This window comes from Mirounga angustirostris, unplaced genomic scaffold, assembly GCF_029215605.1.
Source record: "Mirounga angustirostris isolate CCGP_5_RB_7025 unplaced genomic scaffold, mMirAng1.0.hap1 SCAF_9, whole genome shotgun sequence".
Lineage (NCBI taxonomy): Eukaryota > Metazoa > Chordata > Mammalia > Carnivora > Phocidae > Mirounga > Mirounga angustirostris.
The window spans coordinates 60,901,127-60,924,393 of NW_026991717.1; the positions used below are offsets into that span (position 1 = coordinate 60,901,127).

Here is a 23,267-nt window from a genome sequence, read left to right on the forward strand (position 1 = left end):
TCATAACTTTGGGGTTCTTTCCTACAATAAATGCAAAGTTTAACAGCCCAAATTTTTCTATTTGTCAGCTAATTCATATCATATTTCAAATATAAGAGGTAGGCACGTAGGAGGAGTTATCTCACATAGTGGGCAGCAGGGTGTAGTGGAAAGAACAAGGGCTTTGGAGGCAGCAGATCGGGGTTTCCATCTGGGCTCCACCTCTTAGTAGTGTGGTCATGGTAGAGTTACCTAACCTCTCTGAACCTCAGTTTTCATGTCTCTGCAGTAGAGATAATAATCCACTTTACAGGGTTGTTGTGAAGAGTATATGAGAAAATAAGTCAGGCACTCAGTACCTAGAACAGAGTAGGTTCTCAAGAAATGGTATTTTTGTGGGGTGCCTGGGTGGTTCAGCCGGTTAAGTATCTGCCTTTGGCTCAGGTCATGATCCCAGGATCCTGGGATCAAGCCCCATGTAGGGCTCCCTGCTCAGTGGGGAGTCTGCTTCTCCCTCTGTCTCTGCCCCTCCCCCCGCTCATGCTCATGCTGTCAGAAATAAATAAATAAAATCTTTAAAAAAAAAAAAAAAGAAAGAAAGAAATGGTATTTTCTTTTCTCACTTCCCACTTAAGCAAGCTGGTCATGAGAATGTTTTCCAAAATTAAATGCAACTTTTCCAAACCCTGAAATCAAATCTCTAAACTACTTAAGAATATTTCCAGATGCTTACTGAAGGAGGAAGTTGCTTCTATTTTCTTAAAATCTCTGATGTGGGAGAAAAGGAAAAGCAATACCAACCAGAAACCACATGTTTGTGCTTTAAACCATACCACCACCACAAACAAGACAGGGTTAGTTTAATAGGTGAGGAATAGTAAAGGGAAAAAAGTAACTAGGGGTTCCCATTCCTGTCAGATCTCTTCTCATCTGAGCAGAACCACTATCTCTACCAGCTGTAAGGAAGCTGTATTAATTCTTCCTGCTACATCAGTTCAGCACATACCCCATCAAACATTTGTATTTTATCTGTATAACTACTGAGATAAGAGTCAAGCAATGAAATGACTGACAAAGGAATATCCCCCACTTCTAGGGAAAAAAAGCAAGAAAAAAAGTTTAATATACTCTTCTGTTTACCTCTTCCACTCCTGGGGACCAGATGTAAGGGGCTGTTTGTATATAGAAAATTATCTTATGAGTGAGTCCATCTGCTTCTGCCCAGAGACCAACTCCCCAGGGACTCTGCCTTTTCCAACTTCTAAATACAAACTGAAGGATGCCTGGGCACATCTGGTCATCATCTGATTTCAGGCTTCTATTGTGTTCAGTCTGTGGGGGGAAGTAAGTCTATAAATAGCTCATGCTGTTATGCCTTACACTTGAAAAATCAGAAACCATCAACTGCCTTTCCTGCAGAGAGAAGAGTTCTTCACCGAATCCAGTTCCCTCTATAATAGTCATACATCAAGTTAGTATGCTAAGTAGCCAGGTTCAATCAACTAATTCATACACCTATTTTATTATAAGAGTAAATGGTATCTAGAAAGAACTCCAATTAAAATTAGTGAATGATTTTTTTTTTAGAGAGGAGGAGGGGCAGAGGGACGAGAGAGAATCTTAAACAGGCGCCACACCCAGTGCGGAGTCGGACATGGGGCTCGATATCACAACCCTGAGATCATGACCTAAGCTGAAATCAAGAGTCAGACACTTAACTGACTGACCCATCTAGGCACCCCAAAATTAGTGAATAATTTATATGATGCCTTGAGAAGTGTTTGATCCTCGGAAGAATAAACATTGTTAAAATGTCTATGCTACCCAGAGCAATCTATACCTTCAATGCCATCCCGATCAAAATTCCAATGACATTTTTCAAAGTGCTGGAACAAACAATCCTAAAATTTGTATGGAATCAGAAAAGACTCCGAATCTCCAAGGAAATGTTGAAAAAGAAAAACAAAGCTGGGGGCATCACATTGCCTGATTTCAAGCTATATTACAAAGCTGTGATCATCAAGACAGCGTGGTACTGGCACAAAAACAGACATATAGATCAATGGAACAGAATAGAGAACCCAGATATGGACCCTCAACTCTATGGTCAAATAATCTTTGACAAAGCAGGAAAGAATGTCCAATGGAAAAAAGACAGTCTCTTCAATAAATGGTGCTGGGAAAATTGGACAGCCACATGCAGAAGAATGAAACTCGACCATTCTCTAACACCATTCCCAAAGATAAACTCAAAGTGGATGAAAGACCTCAATGTGAGACAGGAATCCATCAAAATCCTAGAAGAGAACAGGCAGTAACCTCTTTGACATCGCCCACAGCAACTTCTTTCAAGATACATCTCCAAAAACTAGTGAAACAAAAGCAAAAATGAACTTTTGGGACTTCATCAAGATAAAAAGCTTCTGCACAGCAAAGGAAACAGTCAACAAAACAAAGAGGCAACCCACAGAATGGGAGAAGATATTTGCAAATGACACTACAGATAAAGGGCTGGTATCCAAGATCTATAAAGAACTTCTGAAACTCAACACCCAAAAAACAAATAATCAAGTTAAAAAGTGGGCAGAAGATATGAAAAGACACTTCTCTGAAGAAGACATACAAATGGCTAACAGACATGAAAAAATGTTCACCATCATTAGCCATCAGGGAAATCCAAATCAAAACCACATTGAGATACCACCTTACACCAGTTAGAATGGCAAAAATGGACAGGGAAAGAAACAAATGTTGGAGAGGTTGTGGAGAAAGGGGAACCCTCTTACACTGTTAGTGGGAATGCAAGTTGGTACAGCCACTTTGGAAAACAGTGTGGAGGTTCCGCAAAAATTTAAAAATAGAGCTACCCTATGACCCAGCAATTGCACTACTGGGTATTTACCCCAAAGACACAGATGTAGTGAAAAGAAGGGCCATATGCACCCCAATGTTCATAGCAGCAATGTCTGCAATAGGCAAACTGTGGAAAGAGCCAAGATGCCCTTCAATAGATGAGTGGATAAAGAAGATGTGGTCCATATATACAATGGAATATTACTCAGCCATCAGAAAGGATGAATACCCAACTTTTACGTCAACATGGATGGGACTGGACAAGATTATGCTAAGTGAAATAAGTCAAACAGAGAAAGTCAATTATCATAGGGTTTCACTTATTTGTGAAACATAAGGAATAACATGGAGGACATTAGGAGAAGGAAGGGAAAAATGGGGGGGGGAATTGGAGGGAGAGATGAACCATGAGAGACTATGGACTCTGAGAAACAAACAGGGTTTTAGAGGGGAGGGGGGAGGGGGGATTGGTTAGCCCGGTGATGGGTATTAAGGAGGGCACGTACTGCATGGAGCACTGGGTGTGATACGAAAACAATGGAGCGTGGATCACCACATCAAAAACCAATGATGTATTGTATGGTGACTAACATAATAAAATTTAAAAAAATAAATAAAGAAATTGGGAAAAAAAAAAAAAGAAGTGTCTGATCCTTTTGGAAACTCACCAAGCTATGTGCTCTCTGTCAAATAAATAAACAGAAAGTTTAAAAAAAAAATTTATTTATTTGAGAGAGAGAGAGAGAGAGAGAGCACGCACAAGTGGGAGGGGCAAAGGGAGAGAGAATCTGAAGCAGACTCCACACTGAGCATGGAGCCTGAAGCAGGGCTCGATATCAAAACCCTGAGGTAACAACCTGAGATGAAACCAAGAGCCAGACACTTAACCTACTACGCCACCCAGGAGCCCCAAGAACTATGAATTTTTAATGGATAACTACAGTATCCAATTCTTTTTTTTTTTAAGATTTTATTTATTTATTTGAGAGAGAGAGAGTGCACACAAGCAGGGGGAGTGGCAGGCAGAGGGAGAAGCAGGCTCCCCGTCGAGCAAGGAGCCCAACATGGGACTCCATCCCAGGACCCCGGGATCATTACCCAAGCTGAAGGCAGACGTTCAGCTGACTGAGCCACCCAGGCGTCCCTTCAGTGTCCACTTCTTTTTGGTTATTTCCAGTGCTTTGCACAATTCTTGGAATATTTTTTAGTAGATATACATTGAATAAATAATGGAACAAGTTAAAATAATCACATATTATATGACCTTAATGAGCTTTCACAAATAAAAGAAACATCAAATTGAATGTTGGTTTAAGGGAGAGGTAACAGAAAAGGGGGCCAACGAAGTAGAAATGACAGAACAAAGATATAAACAGATTAAACTCCAAAAAGGCCATTTTTGCTGGAAGCTGAGCTTATGTAAATATATGTAAATTAGAACAGACCTGTTCGAGACAGATTAGAGCCAGTATACTGTAGTGACCACCCCTAACTTCGGATCCTGAAAAAGAAAATATGAGACCAAACTCCTGTCCCAAAAAATGCAGTTCAGAAAGGAAAGCAAGTAGCAACAAGGATGTTAGGTAGCCAAGATCTACAACTGGAAATGCTCCAAAATGTTACATAGTAAATTATCAAATTTTTTTGGCTTTAGAATATATGGAAAAGTCTTCTGTCCATGCTCTAGAAGCCACAGCGTATTATCACTGTGCCTGACAAAGGCTCTGGCTGCCTTTGATTTAGGAGACAAAGGCTAAGTTAAAATTTGCTCTGCTAAAGTCCATAGAGCAAATCACAAACCAATGTGGATCATGTGCTGACACCAGTCATACTGTTATATAGTCTGTGGGATATAAATCAAACAAAGTCTCCATCTTTGCAGTATCCAAAATATGATAGCTACAATAAAGCTGAAGAATATACTAATAAACAGATGGAAAATGACACCAGATGGAAATATGGATCTAAAAAAGAAATGAAGAGCACCAGAACCAGTAACTACATGGATAAATATATAAGATTTTTTTTATTTAAAGATTTTAAATTCTTTAAAAGATAATTTACTGTCTAAGCAAAAATATTAATATATAATAGAGTTGATAACATTCATGTAGACATAAAGAATATGACTTGATAGGATAAAGACAGAGAGAGGAGAAATAGAAGTAATCTAAGGCAGGTGAAGTAGTATCTTATCACTTGAAGGTAGACAATATTAAGTTAGAAATGTATACTATAAACCCTAAAGCAACCCCTAACAAAACAAAGAGTTATAGCTAAAAAACCAACAAAGATAAAATGGAATCACAAAAAATATCCAATCCGAGAAAAGGTAAAAAAAATATATATATAAAACAAAAAACAAAGAACAGATGTGACAAATAGGAAAGAAATAAGCAAAATGATTGTCATAACTGTATTGGTAATTACACTAAGTGTGAATGGTTGAAATAGCCCTAATTAAAATGCAGAGATTATCTGAATAGGAAAACATATATGCTGCCTACAAGAAACTCACTGTAAATATAAAAACTTAAATAGTTTAAAAGTTCATAGTAGCAAATATATTATGGTTAACCCACACAGAAGGTTACTATGTGGCCATCAAAAAAATTGAGGTAATGATATAAATGGATATGAAAATGTCTCCAAGATATATTAACAAGGCAAGATGCAGAATATATGTGTTCCAATTTTTTAAAGAGAAGAAATATACAATTATATGCTTATATTTGTATAGAATTCTCTGAGAATATATATATATACGAGAAATTGATAACAATGGTTGCCTCAGCAGAGGGGAAGGAGGTGGCTGGAGATAGAAGAGACATTTAAATTTCACTATATATCCTGTTGTACCTTTTTTTCTGCCATATGCATTTATCACCTATTGTTAAAAATTAAGACAGTATTTTTAGAAGAAAAATATTTTTATTAAAGAATTAAAAGCAGAAGATACTGCATTGGCAACATATAGAACTCAGCAGAGACTATCCTGTTTGGTACAGAAACAACAGAGAATAAAATGCAGTAGTAATAATAGTAAGTGATATTTAGGGGCACCTGGGTGGCTCAGTCAATTAAGTATGGATGCTTGATTTCAGTTCAGGTCATGATCTTAGGGTCATATTCCATGCTCTGTGGGGAGTCTGCTGGAGATTCTCTCTCTCTCTCTCCCTCTGCCCTTTCCCCTGCTCACACTCTCTTTCTCTCTCTAAAATAATAAATAAATCTTTAAAAAAAGAAAACAAGTGATATTTACTTAATGTTTCTACTCTTTTCCAAAGTCATCTCAAGCCTAACACTTCCTTTTATTGTAACAATATTCTTGTAATGTTGGTAGGTGGAGAATTATCACTGCCTCTTAAAAGTTAAAAAAAATTGAGGCTATTTAAATCACATAATAAAAAACTTGTTCCAGTAGACCAAAAGCCATCAAGGTTTGCCTGAAATGGCAGTTATGTAAGTGGATATGGGAAAGTCTAACACAGCTTCTTTCTTGAGTCAACCAGACAGAGAAATTTCAATCAGAAAATCATCCACATTGGGGCCCCTGGGTGGCTCTGTCAGTTAAGCATCTGACTCTTGATTTTAGCTCAGGTTATGATCTCAGGGTTATGAGATCCAGGCCAGAGTAGGGCTCACACTCAGCAGGGAGTCTGTTCGAGATTTTCTCTCTCCATATCCCTCTGCCCTTCCCCCCACTGTGTGTGTGTGTGTGTGCGCGTGCGCACACACACGCTCGCTCTCTCCCAAATAAATCTTTAAAAAGAAAATAATCCACATTTTATAGCCAAAAAAAAGCAGTTAACTGGGCCTTGAGAAAAGCAGTCATCAATTCAGATTTCTATAAATTACAGTGGGATGTATCACATACTCTACAGTCTTGTTACTAAAGTGTAGTCCTCAGGCCAGCAGCATCTTGACTCCACCTCAGACCTCTTGGTTCTAAATCTGCTTCTCTAACTTGAATTACTTTCAGGTGTATATGTATCACCTGGTGATCTCTTTAAAATGCAGATTTTAATTCAGTACCCTTGGGTTGGGTCTGAAAATACACAATTTTTTTTAAGATTTATTTATTGGGATGCCTGGGTGGCTCCATCAGTTAAGCATCTACCCCAGAGTCCTGGGATCAAGTCCTGCATTGGGCTCCTTACTCGGCGGGAAGCCTGCTTCTCCCTCTGCCTGCTGCTCCCCCTGCTTGTGCTCTCTGACAAATAAATAAAATCTTTAATAAATAAATATTTATTTATTTGGGAGAGAGAGTGGGCATGCAAGTGGGGGGGGTGCGGTGGAGAGAGGGAGAGAAAGAATCTCCAGCAGACTCCTTGCTGAGCAAGGATCCTGATGTGGGGCTCAATCTTACAACCTTGAGATCACGATCTAGGCTGAAACCAAGAGTCGGGATGCTTAACCAACTGAGCCACCCAGGCGCCCCTAAAATATACTTTTCTGACAAGCTCTAGGCAATACCAAGGTCCACACTTTGAGTAGCAAGGCAGAATAATCCCAGGCTCTCTACACCTGTGTTCCCAGAGTAGGAAGCAAGTCCTCTTCCTCCCATGGTAAGGAGGCATCTGGATATGCATGGTCTTTAGTAAAGCTCAATAGGCATATCCAGAAGGTAAAACCAGCAATGTGTTCCTGGGAGGCTATTTTTCTACAAGAAAGTAGCTTAAATAATAAAATCAGAACACTTCTACTATTCCGGAATAAGAACAGATCTGTTTGATGCCCAATGGGCAGGCTGCTGAAAAATCAGTAGAGATGGAGATACCATAACCCCAAGCTCAGGATCTGGAAACAAAGAAAGGCAGTGGTGTCCAAGCAACAGTGGGGTGGACAGAAAGATGATACAGGCATGATAGCCTATTAGAACCTCTAGAAAAGGAGCTCTGAATGAGACATTAGATTTGCTCAAAATCTGATCTGCAGAAAAGAAGCTGTATCAAGTGAGGTAAAAATAAAAATAAATAAATAATTTTAAAAAAACAAGAACAAAAAAAATGAGCAAAACTCTGTCATAAATACACACACTCACAATTTGTTTACTCAACACCTAGCATATGCCTGACATATAGTAGACAAATGTTTGCTGAGTGAGTGAATGCTGTTTCTGCAATCTTGTAACCCAGGATACTTGGCCTCCTTCCCTCAGGTTGAAAATCTTCATGGTGCCCAAATTATCTAAAGTGAAAGTACCTACCCTCCCCTTTTTTGCTTCTGGAATGGGAATGACGACATGGCTTATATCTGCTGGACTCAGCCGAGTAGCCAGGATACTCTTGAGGCCACTCTGCCACTATGCCAGAGAAACTGTGATTAGCCTCCATATCCCTTGGAGTCTGGAGTAACTAAAGAGGTGGAATATGGGAGTCTGGCCTTGGAACACTTGGAAAGATGGGCACTCTGACATCCTCTTAGATTCACCCTGGACTGGCACCACCTAATCCACTCAAACACATCTTGTGTATTCTTATTCTTGCCTTGCAATCTTTGTCTTTCCCTCTGACTGAAATGAACTCCCTTGAACTTATTCAGAGCAATCTATTATTATTGTTATTCCTCTGGATTCCTGAAGTAGTTACCATTAAGTACCACTCATTTAACAACTTGAATGCTCGGTATTATTGATTATTTTTATATATCTAAAGCCCTAGCATTCCCAATAGGACTGTAAACTTTCTGAGGGCAGGGATCATGTCTTGTATCACTCCATATTCCATATTCTGCACAGTACTCAACCCCATTGTATTGCAAATGGTAGTTGCTTCCTAAATGCTCACTGAATGAATGAAAGAAATGTCAGTGTGCTAGGGAACGTGGGGTATTAAAAGATGGATGAGGCCCAGTCTGCCTTCAAGGACCATAATCTATTGAAATATGTAAGTCATGTACCCAAAGAGCATTAATTGTAATACACAGGAAGTGTCAGAACAGAGTAACAAATACTATGAGAACCTAAGGGATGGCAACCTCAAGGACCGAGTACCATTGTAACTGAGTCTTGAAAAACAAGCAGCATTTTGAATGGCAGGAACTGAAGAGGTGAGATATTTTAATATATTTTAGAAAGAGGAGCCAACAAAAGCAAAAGCAAGAAAATACAGGACATTTTGGGGAAGAGTAATAACCAAAATAACCAGGATGGTCTGAGAAAGGGGAAAGGACTAGCCCTATCCAATATTAAAAAATAGTGAGAGGCACCTGGCTGGCTCAGTTGGTAGAGCACATGACTCTTGATCTCGGGGTTATGAGTTCTAGCCCCACGTTGGGTGTAGAGATTACTTTAAAAAAAAGTAAAATCCTTCAAAAAAAAAAAAGTAGCGAAAAATTGTGGTATATACTTTTATAAACATCTGAAAATTTCTCAAACAGTATGGTTCTATCACAAGACTATGAATCAATCAATTAAACAAAATAGTTGTAAAAGAGACCCAAGTACAGACAAGAATTTAGTAAATGATAAAAGTGGCTTTTCATATCAGTGGAGAAAGGCTGGGTGTTCAATAAATGGTAATGGGACAGATGGCTAGCTGAGAAAAAAAAAATAAACCTGAAGCTCTACCTCATTTCTTATACCAAAAAATTTCAAATGATAGAATATTAAATATTGAAAAGATAAATCTGTTAGTATACCATGAAAAAATGGTGATTTTTTTTTAGAGGTGGGGAGGGACAGAGGGAGAGAGAGAATCTTTCTAAGTAGGCTCCATACCCAGTGCGGAGCCCAACTTGGGGCTCGATTTCACAACTCTGAGATCATGACCTGAGCTGAAATCAAGAGTCAGACGCTCAACCAACTGAGCCACCCAGGCACCCCAAATTCGCCTATGTTTAAAGACATATACACACAGAGAAAAAAAATTACCATGAACAGAGCCAAAACGAAAGTAAAAATGTGACATATTTCCAACATCTGAAACAGGGGGATTAATTTCCTTAATACACTAACTGCTCTTAAAAATAAGAAAAATATGTACAATACAGTAGAAGAATGGGGAAAATATATGAACACATAATTCACAGAAAAGATACAAACGGCCAAGAAAACATGAAAAGATGCTCAATTTCAATTACAATGAAAGAAAATCAAGCCAGTAAGATACTATTTTTACCTGTCAGATGGGCAAAGATTAAAAAGTTTGGTAATACTTAGTATTGACAAAAGGGGCACCTGGGTGGCTCAGTCCTTAAGCGTCTGCCTTCGGCTCAGGTCACGATCCCAGGGTGCTGGGATCGAGCCCCGCATGGGGCTCCCTGCTCGGCGGGAAGCCTGCTTCTCCCTCTCCCGCTCCCCCTGCTTGTGTTCCTTCTCTCGCTGTGTCTCTCTCTGTCAAATAAATAAAATCTTAAAAAAAAAATATTGACAAGGGATATAGTGGGTATTCTGATAAATTATTGTTGAGGGTATAAAGTGGTATAATCTTTTGGAAGGCATTTAGATAAAAATCTATTGAAATATAAAATGCACAAACTTGGGCACCTGCTTGGCTCAGTCAGTTAAGCATCTGCCTTCAGCTTGGGTCATGATCCCAGAGTCCTGGGATCAAGTCCCACATTGGGCTCCGCAGGGAGCCTGCTTCTCCCTCTGCCTCTCTCTCTCTCTTTCTCTCTCATGAATAAATAAAATTTTAAAAGAAAAAGTTAAAAATAAAATGCACAAACTCTCTGAACATGCAACAGCACTTCCAAAAAATTTGTCTTACAGTTATACTTGCAAAAATGCAAAGATATTTATTCCAGTATTCTGTATTATAGCAGAAACCTGGAAATATCCCAACTGTCCATAACTAGAGAACTAGTTAAACACTAATATCTTTATACACTAGACTTCTTTTTTTTTTAAAGATTTTATTTATTTATTTGACGGAGAGAGACACAGTGAGAGAGGGAACACAAGCAGGGGGAGTGAAAGAGGGAGAAGCAGGCTTCCCGAGGAGCAGGGAGCCTGACGCAGGGCTCAATACCAGGACCCTGGGATCACGACCTGAGCCGAAGGCAGACGCTTAACAACTGAGCCACCCAGGTGCCCCTATACACTAGAATTCTATGTAGCATTAAAACAATGAGGTAGAACTACATGTATAGCAAATAAATTAGGGCCAGGATAAGCTGAGTAGAATGAAGCACATTGAAAAATAATATGTACAGTGTAAACCCCTTCACATTTTTTTAAGGACATATATGCTTCTTATGTTTAGAGAATGTCTGAAAGGATACTAATGAAACTGTAGACAGTGGTTACCTCTAGAGAATGAGACTTGGGGGGAGGTGTGGAAGGGAAAGGGTTTTTTTTCCCACTTTTTACATTATACTCTTCTGTACTGTTTGCATATGTTATAATTAGCTTGTATTGCCTTTATAGCAAAATATTTTAATAAACTAATTAATTTGCTGACACTTTTTATAGGGACATCTGCTTTCTGCTGAGCACAGAACTAGAGAGAAACCCGTCCCATTTCTTTCTCCACACTTTCTGAACCCTTTTTAGAACACAGTACTTAGAAGGGGCCTTTTGTTGGTCAGCTGGACTGGCTTCCCCAAACAGAGGACCATTGACATGGTGCTGAGAGGGTGCTTGGACACAGACTTACTGTGCAAATATGCGGGAGAGAATTTAGCACCTGGCGAGGCAGACCAGGTGGCCTCCTCTGGAGAGGTCTACCGTTATTGGTCTGCCTGTGCACACATGTCTACTGTGGTAGACACATAGACCTTTTGTTCAAAGGGCTGCTCTTCAGTTTATATCCCCTTGTTTAGATGACTCTGTAAATCAGTTTTTCCAGACTCTCGAAGTAAGCATCACCATCATCACACTTCTCTTTTTCAAGCAATTAATTGGCAATCCTTTTAAACCCAGGACAAACTCACATGTAAAAGGAATGCATGTATAGGGCAATTTATCAGCATTGCACATGCAAGCAAGAGAACTTCTGGATAATGTCAAGGACAACTGTTTCGGGAACCCTATTTATATTTATACTTAGGCTGCCCCAGGTCTGCAACTGACTATGGAGCTTCAGGCATGCCTCCTCTACAGATAACCTCCCTCACTGGCCTAGATCTCAAGGACCCAGCTAGTACCAGAAATTTCTGTTAGTCCTTGGCTCACAGGGGAAGGAAAAAAAGTCCAAAAGGGCCCTTCAAGCAAGCTTTTGCATTTTAAAAGATTTCTCTAGTTTCTGCTGTTCATTTCTGTACAGGCATCCAGCACCAGCAGCAAATATTAAGTTTCAAGGACCTCAGTTCCTCAGACTTTTATGAGTCTGAAAGCTACTCTTTAAAGATTCATAATCAAGTTTCTAGAGAGGGGAAAAATGTGTTAGATGAAGCCAAAAGAATGACCTTATTCCCTTAAAATCCAGCCCATGGCCATGCTTATGTAGCTGAGCAGCTGTGCTGCTGGCAGAGAGAAGGAACATACTAAAATGAAACACTCATGATAATCTCCCTTCCCCCACTCGTGCCTGCAGAGCCCCATCCAGTTATTGCACAAAAAAGGCTTTTTCTTACAAACTTCTCTCCGTTCTACTTCTGTCTCCATCTTGGTTGGGAAGAAACAGCACTAGTGATGGAATGTACACAACTCTGCAAATATTCATGAAAAAATGCTTTGACGCCCACACGCTCCCCAGCTCCCCTAACACATACATGCATTAGGGAAAAGGGATGCACAGAGAAACTGATAGGCGTCTGTGGTTCTCTAACTTAAGTAAACTGAGAGGCTTTCTCAAAACAGGCAGCAAGATTCAAGAAGGCAGAGTCCTAACTTGTCTTTCATCCACTGAACCATAAATTGAATTGATCCAATAACCATTAATTGGTCATTTAAAATGTATGGCACCGGGGGGCACCTGGCTGGCTCAGTCGAGGGAACATGTGACTATTGATCTCGAGGTTGTGAGTTTGAGCCCCACACTGGGTGTAGAGATTACTTAAAAATAAAATCTTAAAAAAAATAAAATGTGCAACACTGGAAATACAGAAATAAACAGAACTCTGTGTGGTGTGCCATTTGAAAGCTGAGTTTGAATACTGGGTCTGTGACTTGGCTGTATGACCTTAAAGCAAGCTACTCAAAATGCCTGAGCCTGCTCCCATCCTGAAAATGGGGATAATAATAATGACTGTAGAAAGTGCCATAACCCTAACAGCATCTCCCCCTCTGTGAACTCTCAGATTTCTTCCCATCGTAGTTTCCTCTTCACGCTCCCCTCCTCTTGCCCCTCTAAGGTCCTTCTCTCAGTTTCCGTAACTCTTCCACCTTCTCTACTCTTTCCCCAAAGCCTTCATTCACATTCCAAGCTCAGAACACACAAAAGAAATGAGGGTCTCAGTCCGTTTCTCCACCTCACTCTACTTACTTTCTGAGGAAGTAATAGATCATTTGTCTTCATCTTATAATGGGTTGGGGTCCTCAGAGAGAAACACTCCTTCTTCGGCAGCAGTATCTAATCACAGCCTGGTCATGTATCAGGATTCAAAAATTCTGCACAACTTACTCTTCATGTCCTAATTACATATAGTCGTCTGCAATTTCCTCTATTTTATCCTAATGGAACAGAAGACCAATTGGTTCTAATGCTCCATAAACTGTTAAAATCATCATGTTCTGTACTTGAGCATTATTACCACCTGTCTTCTTGTCTCTGAAACATTTCTTCATTAATCACTATACTGATAGTGGCTTTCTTCTTGGTTCCTGCAGTCAGCCCTTCCATCATTTTTAGGGGTATGTGGGGTTATCCTCTGAAGACTCTCGGAGTTCCTAACATCCTCAAACTAAAGTCTAGAACTGAAGAACATATTCACCAAAGAATGTGTGTGTACACACACACACACACACACACACACTCCCCACCCCTCTTCAGGGCTCTTTGAGGGTAGGCAATGGATGTACTGCGTGTTGTTTGGCGTTCAGTGCATGGTGGAGATTAAATAAATATTATAAAAACAAACGCACAATCACATTGCTGCTATAATTTCAGTTTTGGATTCAGTGGTTATGGGAAGGAAATCTCTTGCACACTCACACGATTTTTTGTCTGGAAAAGATACAAGTGTTTTAGGTATTGTGTTTCAGCCAAATAACTGACCATTGTAAAATAAAGATTCCCAGGAGAATAGAAGCAATTGCTTTCCACAAAGGGCTGGGTAGCTTTTTGTTCCTGGACGTGTTTTCTGTTGACTCAGTCTGCACTTGTTTTGACAGCCAATTACAGCCCTTCTTAGGTAAAGCTGAGCTAATGCTCTTCATGGAAAGTTTTACAAACACAAAATTACCCAAACACAATACACTTAAGCAGAGAACTCTGGCTCCAAGAGATATTCCTGACCAGGAGGAAGGGAGGGAGCATGATGATCCAGAAGGGATCACAACCAGATTCAAAGAAGAGATTTTCAAATCTAGTTCAGCTCTTAGAAGCATGGGCCTCATTTCTCTAGTACTGTGATAGGGTAATCACAACACGGAACCAAGCCACAGTACTCAGGACCTCCCTTATCAACTCCAGTTGCCAAGTCCTGCTCTGGGAACTTAATTATTTCACTTCCTCCTCACAGGAACTCAAGCTCAAGAAATGAGGACTCAGAATTTAAGTAACTTGTCTAAAGTAAGCCAGCTACTAAGTGGCTATGCCTGAATTGAAACCCAGGTCTAACCTCAGAGGAGAAGTAGATTAACATTAATACAGATTATAACCAGATAAAATATAGGCCAATTTTGAAGAAAAGCCTTGGCTGCAAGTCCAAACATTAACAAAGACTAAAAACACAATTCAGATGAAGAATGAGCTGCCTTAAGAATGGGAAGCTAGTGACACAAGGGTCACAGGGTAATGGACAAGACAGGTGGTATGATCCCCTGCCCGCCCCCATTCACTACAGTCTTTTCTCTGTCTTTCCTCTTCACCCTCTCTCCTCTTTCCTAATTTACCATCTCTTTCTTTTCTTTTATCCCTTTTTTTTTCCTTCTTAAACTGTAGCATAGCAAAGCATATGAACTTTGCATTCAGATAACCTGTGTTCAAATCTAAGACTCATTTCTTATTGTGTGACTTTGGGCAGATCACATAACCTCTCTAAGTCTAAATTTTCTTCACTATAAAAGGATAAAATCTCCTACCTTTTAGGTTGTTGAAGGGATTAAATCAGACAGTATGTATGAAGAGATGACCAGGTCTCCTAGAGACTAAGTGAGATTTCTTTTAACTTTGAGGGTCTGTGAGGCTTCTTGGTATACAATTTAGAATTTGACAGTCTTGGATTTGAATCCCTGCTCCAACACTTACTGGCTAAGTTATTTGGGCAAGTCTTGTAACCTTTATGTACCTCAGTTTCCTTATCTATAAAATGGAATAAATAGTAAGGACGTAATAGATTTGGGAGATGATCAAATGGAATGATAAACATTTAGAATCTATAGATATTTAATAATATATTAACAAAGAAACCTGCCTTTCAGTAGAACTTATAGTAGCTGACTTGTTCTCTAGTGGCCCATGTTTGCTGATGCCTAATTTATGTATCATGTGTGTCGCCACTAAGGACTGGTAGTGCTAAAGCACGAAGAAATACAAACCTTGAACCTATCTTCTGAGGCTGTAAAATAAATATAAAAAGAGGGAGGTAGAATGGTACAATGCAATGAAAAACCACCACAGGAAGCATGGGTCCAGTCCTGCTTGGGCATTAGCTGCCTATATAATGCCATATAAATCAAACAGCTATCTCTGGAACATGAAGGGGATGGAAATATTTTTTATATTCCTGATTGAGATTGCTACTGGCATTTAGTGGGTAGAGGCCAGAGATGCTGCTAAACTTACTACAGTGCACGGGACAGATGCCCACAGCAAAGAATTATCTGGTCAAAATATCAATAGCATTGAGGTTGAGAAGCTCTGGCCTAGATGACTGCTAAGTTTCCTTTGAGCTCTAACATCTTAAGAGACTATGATGAGGCAGCACCAACACCAAACAGATGACATTCTTGCTAACATCTATCAAGCAATGGCTTATGACGTTGCTCAAAATCCCCCTACAGCCAGTGGGGAAAAATTTTCCCTCCAATATTTAATATTCTAAAATCAGTGCTGTATTTCTAAGGGTGAGGACAGCCTTTCCTCACAATAGGAAGAAACCCAGAGGGACGCCTGGGTGGCTTAGTTGGTAAAGCATCTGCCTTCAGCTCAGGTCATGATCCCAGGATCCTGGGATCTAGTCCCACATCCAACTCCTTGCTCAGCGGGGAGCCTGCCACTCCCCTTGCTTGTGCTCTTTCTCTGACAAATAAATTTAAAAATCTTTTTAAAAATTGTTTAAGAAAGGGGGGGCGCCTGGGTGGCTCAGTTGTTAAGCATCTGCCTTCAGCTCAGGTCATGATCCTGGGGTCCTGGGATCGAGCCCCACATCAGGCTCTCTGCTGGGGGCGGAGGGGAAGCCTGCTTCTCCCTCCCCCACTCTCCCTGCTTGTGTTCCCTCTCTCGCTGTGTCTCCCTCTGTCAAATAAATGAATGAAATCTTTTTTAAAAAATAAAATAAAATTAATTAATTAATTAAATAAAGTAAAAAAGGAAAGAAACCCAGGGATGAAGGGGGCACAGTCCTCCAGGGACTTGGTTCCTTGCTCTTTGCAGTTAGAATCTATGCTTTCAAAGCCATCAGTTCCTTCTGGCCAAGCAGCTGATTTAAGTAAGTCTGAATGAAGGCCAGAGTAAGATAATACACACAACAGCAGACGTGAATCTCAAATACATCATGCTAACTGAAACAAGCCAGGCCCAAAAGACTACATACTATTTTATTATATTTACATGATATCTGGGAACAGGCAAAACTATAGGGACAGAAAACAGATTAGCAGTTGCCAGGGGCTGGGGGTAAGAAGAGTTTGACTGCAAAGGGACATGAAGGCATTTAGGGAATGATGCACTGTTTTACTTATATACTGATTATAGCTATACAACTGTGTCAAAACTCATAAAACTGTACACTGTACATTAAAAAGGTGAATTTTACTGTGTCTAAATTATACTTCAATAAAACTGCGCCTTTCACCCCACCCCCAAAATATGACCACAAATGCTATAGAGAAGATTGTTGTACTTCGGGAGAGGTTGAACTGGATGACATCAAAACTCTTTCCACCCCATGTCCTGTGATTTTATGACAGTCTGCTTCTCCTACCCTGGTGACCTCAGAGTTAAGTCTGGGCTGCAATTTCGGTGTTAAAGCGATGAGTCTCTCTGACCAAATCATGTGTACATGAGTCCTGCCATCATTCAGAGATCTCTGGCCCTACTTTAGCTTGTGACAGAGGCTCCTTTCCTGCTGTCTCCTATCTTAACTCCTCTTGGGACTGATAAGGGCCTTAGACAATTAATAAACAAGTGAGAATAAACCTCAGGGGACACAGGTTTTATCTCTCTGTACAGGCTTCCTGTCTAAATCCTATTTGATCTTTCCATTGAACTCCAAATCGGGCAACAGAAGAATAATCATATTTATGAACTCCCCTCCACTATGGACTTTTGGGCTTCCCACTATATTATATTTATACACTTAAGCTATATAAATGTAAAATGTGGGGCGCCTGGGTGGCTCAGTCGTTAAGTGTCTGCCTTCGGCTCAGGTCATGACCTCAGGATCCTGGGATCAAGCCCCGCATAGGGCTCCCTGCTCCGCGGGAAGCCTGCTTCTCCCTCTCCCACTCCCCCTGCTTGTGTTCCCTCTATCGCTGTGTCTCTCTCTGTCAAATAAATAAATAAAATCTTTTAAAAAAATAAATAATAAATAAATAAATGTAAGCCTCACACCAAAATTATACCCAAGTTTGTTGAGACATAAATAGATATGTAATTTTCTGTTTACACACATTATTAACCCAGATTACTGATCTATCAAATGATATACAAAATGGTTAACTTTTCTGGTATCCAGGATAGCCCTAGGGCACCTATGTGGCTCAGTCGGTTAAGCGGTGCACTCTTGATTTCAGCTCAGGTCATGATCTCGGGGTCCTGGGATTGAGCCCCGTGTCAGACTCCCCGATCAGCAGGGAGTTTGCTCCAGGATTCTCCCTCTGCCCCTCCCCCCATTCATGCATGTGCACACATACACACACACGCTCTCTAAAATAGATAAATATTAGAAAAAAAAAGAATAGCCCTAGATAGGCTATGGCCAGGGAGGACTAAAATAGCCATTAGAATGCTCTCACTTTCTACTAATAAAGACCACTGTGTTTTATGACACATATACAGTCACAACTGTGACCTACTGTAGGAGTCCCATTCTCTTATTTGAAAATCAGCTCCTTTTTTGGTTATTCATGGAGGATCTCAAAGGAACAGATACAAACACCAGGAACCAGACACCTCATATATGCTTGAGTGCTAGGATAAAAATCATGGGCCAAAAGACAAGCCTGGACCTGCCAGTGCCTCCATATTCCAAAGGACAGAAAATATGGTAGAGACGAGGTAATATCCATACTGACCTTTTCTGCTGAGCATTTACAGCAAACACACTGTCACTACAAATATAGGGTGCTCATATTACAACAGAAGGAGCCCACAACAACAAATCCCACAGTGGTCTAGGGTCTTGTTTCCACATGATCCCCTCAGAAAAGAAGAATGGGGGAATTACACTTTCATGATTTAAAATTATTCAATCATCTTCAGAAGTCTGCAGCAGCAAAAAATCAATACTGTCCTCTAAGTCGCTCAAACTTGGTAACGTTGCTTCTTTGGCATAATCAGAAAAAGTTTCACAAAAAACTGAAACATTTAGCAGAAAACATATGTTAGCTTTTTATTCAAAAGTATATAGACTGACTTGGGTGCCTGGGTGGCTCAGTCGGTTAAGCATCTCCCTTCAGCTCAGGTCATGATCCAGGAGTCCTGGGATCGAGTTCCCACATCAGGCTCCCTGCTCAGCGGGGAGTCTGCTTCTCCCTCTGCCCCTCCCCCTGCTCGTTGTCTCTCTCTCTCAAATAAATAAATAAAACATCTTGAAAAAAAGAAAGAGCGAGAAGTCCTGTAGACCCACCTGGCCAAACCTGCTGCCTCAGAAACTTGTGAGAGAGCTAAGTAGAACTACCAGACACAAGAAGGGTGACAGCCTTGCTGGGAAGGCCTTGGCTGGTCCTCTCAATCCTCAGCACATCAACAGAGTTCACCTCTTACATACCTTGCAGACTGCCAGACTAGTCATCTAAGCCTTTTGCGTTCAGCTGCGGACCATAAGCACAAGCCTAAGACTCAAAGATACTAGCCTCTAGGATGCCTGAGCCCTTCTGCTGTATATAACAAAGGCCAACTTTGAGATGAACCCATTTCCCTGCCTTAGGAGTAGAACACTACCTGAACTAATGTGTACCCACCTGAATCATGCTGAGGCCCAAGCTTAAGTGGACCCTAGCCAACTTCTATGCCCTAGGCAAGCAGTCTTTTCTCATCTCCTTTGTTCTTTCTGCAACTGATGGCCTTTCACTACTACTTCTCAGATCAAAACATTATTAGTTTCTGACCAAACTATTAAAGTAAGAAACAGCCAGGCCCCAACTGCATGTTAATTTCCTAATAATTATCCAGTTATGGAACACTGAGGAGAGTGAAGGAAAAATGACATTACCACATCCTGAGATGCATACTCAGGGTCCTCTGGGTTGACTGACCAGTAGCAGTAATCAAAGCCAAATGCCACAACCTTCTCCCGAGAGTCTCCAAAGCCATCTGGTTGATTGTCCATCTAAAATCAAACAGAATAGAGTCTTCTCTATCATAATGTCAGAATCTAGCCAGTGCCACTTGATTCCTCCCTACTATAGCTAGAGAGACCCAGACTGGTCATGAGAATCTTTACGTTATCTACCCAAAAAAGAAAAAAAGTAAACTCTGTCCTCATCTCATCAAATAAAAGCTCCAGAGAATTAAATTTGTCTCTCATACTATCACCTATCTGCCTACATATGAACCAAGCTTAGGAAAGAATGCCTTTCCCTCTCTGACCGTCATGGGCCGTATCACTATCATTTTTTCTGCAAGTATTTCTATAAAGGATACCGGAGTGCATGAGTAGTTCAGTCCCTGGGCCTGACAGAGTCTATCAACCTAGGACTTTCACAGAGGTCCCTGGGTACCCATCCCCAGTGAATTAGAAAGCACATTGGATAGAAGAGCGAGGACCAATCCAACTGCTCAGAGTAGATGAGGGTAGAGTCAGAGATTGGAACCGCACTGACCTCCAGGTACTGGGGAAAATGGTATTACTGCCACAAATGTTTTATCTTACTATTTAATATTTAGACTCTGGACAGGATAGACAAACCCTAGCACTAACCATCATAAACTACAGTAGAAAGAGGCTGTCAGAATAACTAAGAAATTCTTAGCGGATAATTGACCTCAAGGAAGTAAGCAGCTAAGCAGGTGTGCAGGGGGCAGATTAGAGTTTGATCTTGGCCAGGATTTATTCTTAAAAAACCAAAACTCTCAGCTCTAAGAACAAAGCAACAGAGATATAAATAAGAGACAGCAGAGAATAAAAGGTCTTTGGTCCCTAGGGAGCGCCTATTGAAAGTCTGGCAGGTCCCATTCTCTTTTAGCAGAGAAGTGCTGACAAAAGGAAACAGATCACATCACAGGGGTGGGCATAGCCAGTAGGCCTGGGGTCCAAAGAACGCTCACTCCTACCAGTCAGCTTCCTCAGCTCTCAGGGATGCTGAACACCACCTGCAAGCTGTCTACAGCAGCAGGCACAAGGCCAGTTTCCCTGTCTCTCTCCACTCCCCAAGGCCAGAGAGAAAGAACTCCTTCCACTTCCGCTGTTCGGGTAAATGGAAGAATGAGATGGAGAAAACTAGCCCTGGGAGGGGGGTGACGGGTAGGGGAGGAAGTTCCCAGTGTTTGCCCAATTGTGACTCAAAGGTCAGTCAGATCTGTGAAAGAAAATCTGCAGTGCAACTCAGGATAGTGACTGACTCCCTTCTGGGATCTGATGCATACTAAATCTGTAGTAATGCCTCTAGATTAAGTGACATCAAATGAGAGGCCTGGGACAAAGTCTACTGGTCTGGTGAGTTAAATATACCCATGGATGTACCCAGCATGACTTACACTAGCCATGACGCCCATAAGCTGTAAATGACCAGTTTCCAAACAGCTGCACCCTGTTTGACAGGACTTGGGCTGCAGTGGCCACAATCTCTATACTTCTTTCCTGCTTTATTCTTACACTTGCTTTGTATAAAACTCTTCCTTCTCCCAAACTGCCACCCTAAACCCATTCACATACACACCTTCATCCCAGAAGCCCCTGTAATAATATAAACTCCTCAGTGGAAAGAGAAAGGAAAACAATTTCATGCTTACCTTTAAATTTCTGATTTTTGCCACTTTGCCATCAACTTCCACAATAATTCTTCCCCCTTCTTTGGTCTCCCTAGAAAGAAGACCCAAACCCATATGAAAAGAAACATTGCTTAAAAAAAAAAAAATCAAGAAAAGAGAAGCTGAGATCAGCGCTACTGGGACAAAATGTTTCCCTACTGCTGTCTCTATAAGTAGCTGTCCCTGGCTGACACACTTCTCTGGATCATTAGAATTTGGCTCTGAAACAGCTAAGAATTACCACTATATAGCACCCTCCATGTGCCTAGCTGCTGTATTAGGTACAGTACATATTATACTTCATCTTATGCAATCTTCCCACTAACACACTCTCCTGACATGGCTTCCTACCATATCTTCATTTTTTCAGATGGAAGACTGAAGCTGAGAGAAATTATGTAACTTGTCCAAGGTCACACATCAAGCAGTGGCAGAGCTGGGATTTTAAACCCAGATCTGTCTGACCACAAAGCCTGGGCTCTTAACCATACCCTTAGAAATCAGGCTTGAAATTCTGGACAGTATCCTTCGCTCAGTGTACAAGGCATCCCCTCTCACCTTCTCTGGGATTTTGAGCATGGATAGTAATGAAAAAGGTTTTGGAGTCTTCTCTGTTGAGATACTGAGAACATATTTCCCAAATCCTTTCCTTTTATCTTCCTAAATTGGAATGAGAGCCAAGATCCTCAAGAATTTTCCTATGTTGCAGTTACATAGTAACACTGCTAGCAACTAACCAATCCCTAAATTTACTTTAAGGGGCTTAATCCAAGTGACCCATATACCTGAAGCCCAAAAGGAGTGGAATATACTCCATTCTATCGATGAAATCTTTTTTCATAACATAAAAACCTTTAGTGAAAGTACTCAAGGCCAGAATGTTAAGAGGTAAGAATTAAATTCATTAGCATTTCCTCCACTACAATGAAAGTAATCACTTAAATTACTCCTAGCCCAGGACCTTAAAGTTAAGAAAATATGTTCTGTCTCATTTTTATCCTTCCTCATGGTTCCCAGGATGTGACCTTGAGAATTTGGGGAGGGGAGGACAGGCACAGTGAGAGAGGGGTCTTTACATTTAAGATTTTTTTTTTAACCAGTAAGTGAGTCTGGGATAAAGCCCTGTATAGGAAATTTCCCTCTCCCATGTAATAACATTTGTTACTTAAATTTCCTCAAGGCCCAGGGCGCCTGGGTGGCTCAGTTGGTTAAGCGACTGCCTTCGGCTCAGGTCATGATCCTGGAGTCCCGGGATCGAGTCCCACATCGGGCTTCCTGCTCGGCAGGGAGTCTGCTTTGTCCTCTGACCCTATCCCCTCTCAGGTGTTCTCTCTCTCTCAAATAAATAAATAAAATCTTAAAAAAAAAAAAATTTCCTCAAGGCCCTAATGCTCTTTATCTCGCATTTCATGCTAGATAGTATTCAAGGCAGCAGAGATATTCTTAGTCCTTGAGGATCATAAACCACACACCCCCGCACATACACAGCCCTCAACAATTCTGAAGAAAATCTTTCATCTTTGCTGTTAACATTTTACAAGATAACATTTTTTTTCCTTTCTCCATTTTAAGGTAGATTTTCTTATCTCTCCTCCCTCTAAAAAAGTAATACAGAGATTGTAGTAAATTTGGACAATAAAGAAAATAAAAAATTATGCAATAATTTTTCCAAATCTATTATCTAATTTTTTTTAAAGTATGCCCCCCCTTTTTTTTAAGATTTTATTTATTTATTTGACAGAGAGAGATATAGTGTGAGAGAGGGAACACAAGCAGGGGGAGAGGGAGAAGCAGGCTTCCCATGGAGCAGGGAGCCCCATGTGGGGCTCAATCCCAGAACACTGGGATCATGGCCTGAGCCAAAGGCAGACACTTAACGACTGAGCCACCCAGGGGCCCCAAGTATGCTCTTTCTTGAGGATTCATCTAAGACCCTTTCACATAAAGCAGCCTGAAAAGAAGTGTCCTGAATTTGACTTCTTGGAAGAAAGATACAAACTATAAGGGTAAGATGCTGCTCCTTCCTGGCCTGGA

The 23,267-nt window shown here is 40.7% G+C and overlaps 1 protein-coding gene across 10 annotated transcripts in view; it reads right to left on the minus strand.

Annotated features, from left to right (window-relative positions):
• Nucleotides 1–23,267, minus strand: part of STARD9 (StAR related lipid transfer domain containing 9) — a 128,042-nt gene that overhangs the window by 101,303 nt on the left and 3,472 nt on the right. For 9 of the 10 annotated variants that reach the window (XR_010405034.1, XR_010405033.1, XR_010405035.1 and 6 more), the window contains exons 2-3: nt 21,216–21,285; nt 19,477–19,593 (exon numbers count right to left, since the gene is read on the minus strand). Coding sequence is in view for 7 of the 10 variants with exons in the window: in XM_064570575.1 (XP_064426645.1) it covers nt 19,477–19,593; nt 21,216–21,285 (187 nt within the window). In the remaining 3 variants the exon portion in view is untranslated. The remainder of the gene's footprint in view (nt 1–19,476; nt 19,594–21,215; nt 21,286–23,267) is intronic. The other variant, XM_064570577.1, reaches the window with a different exon arrangement.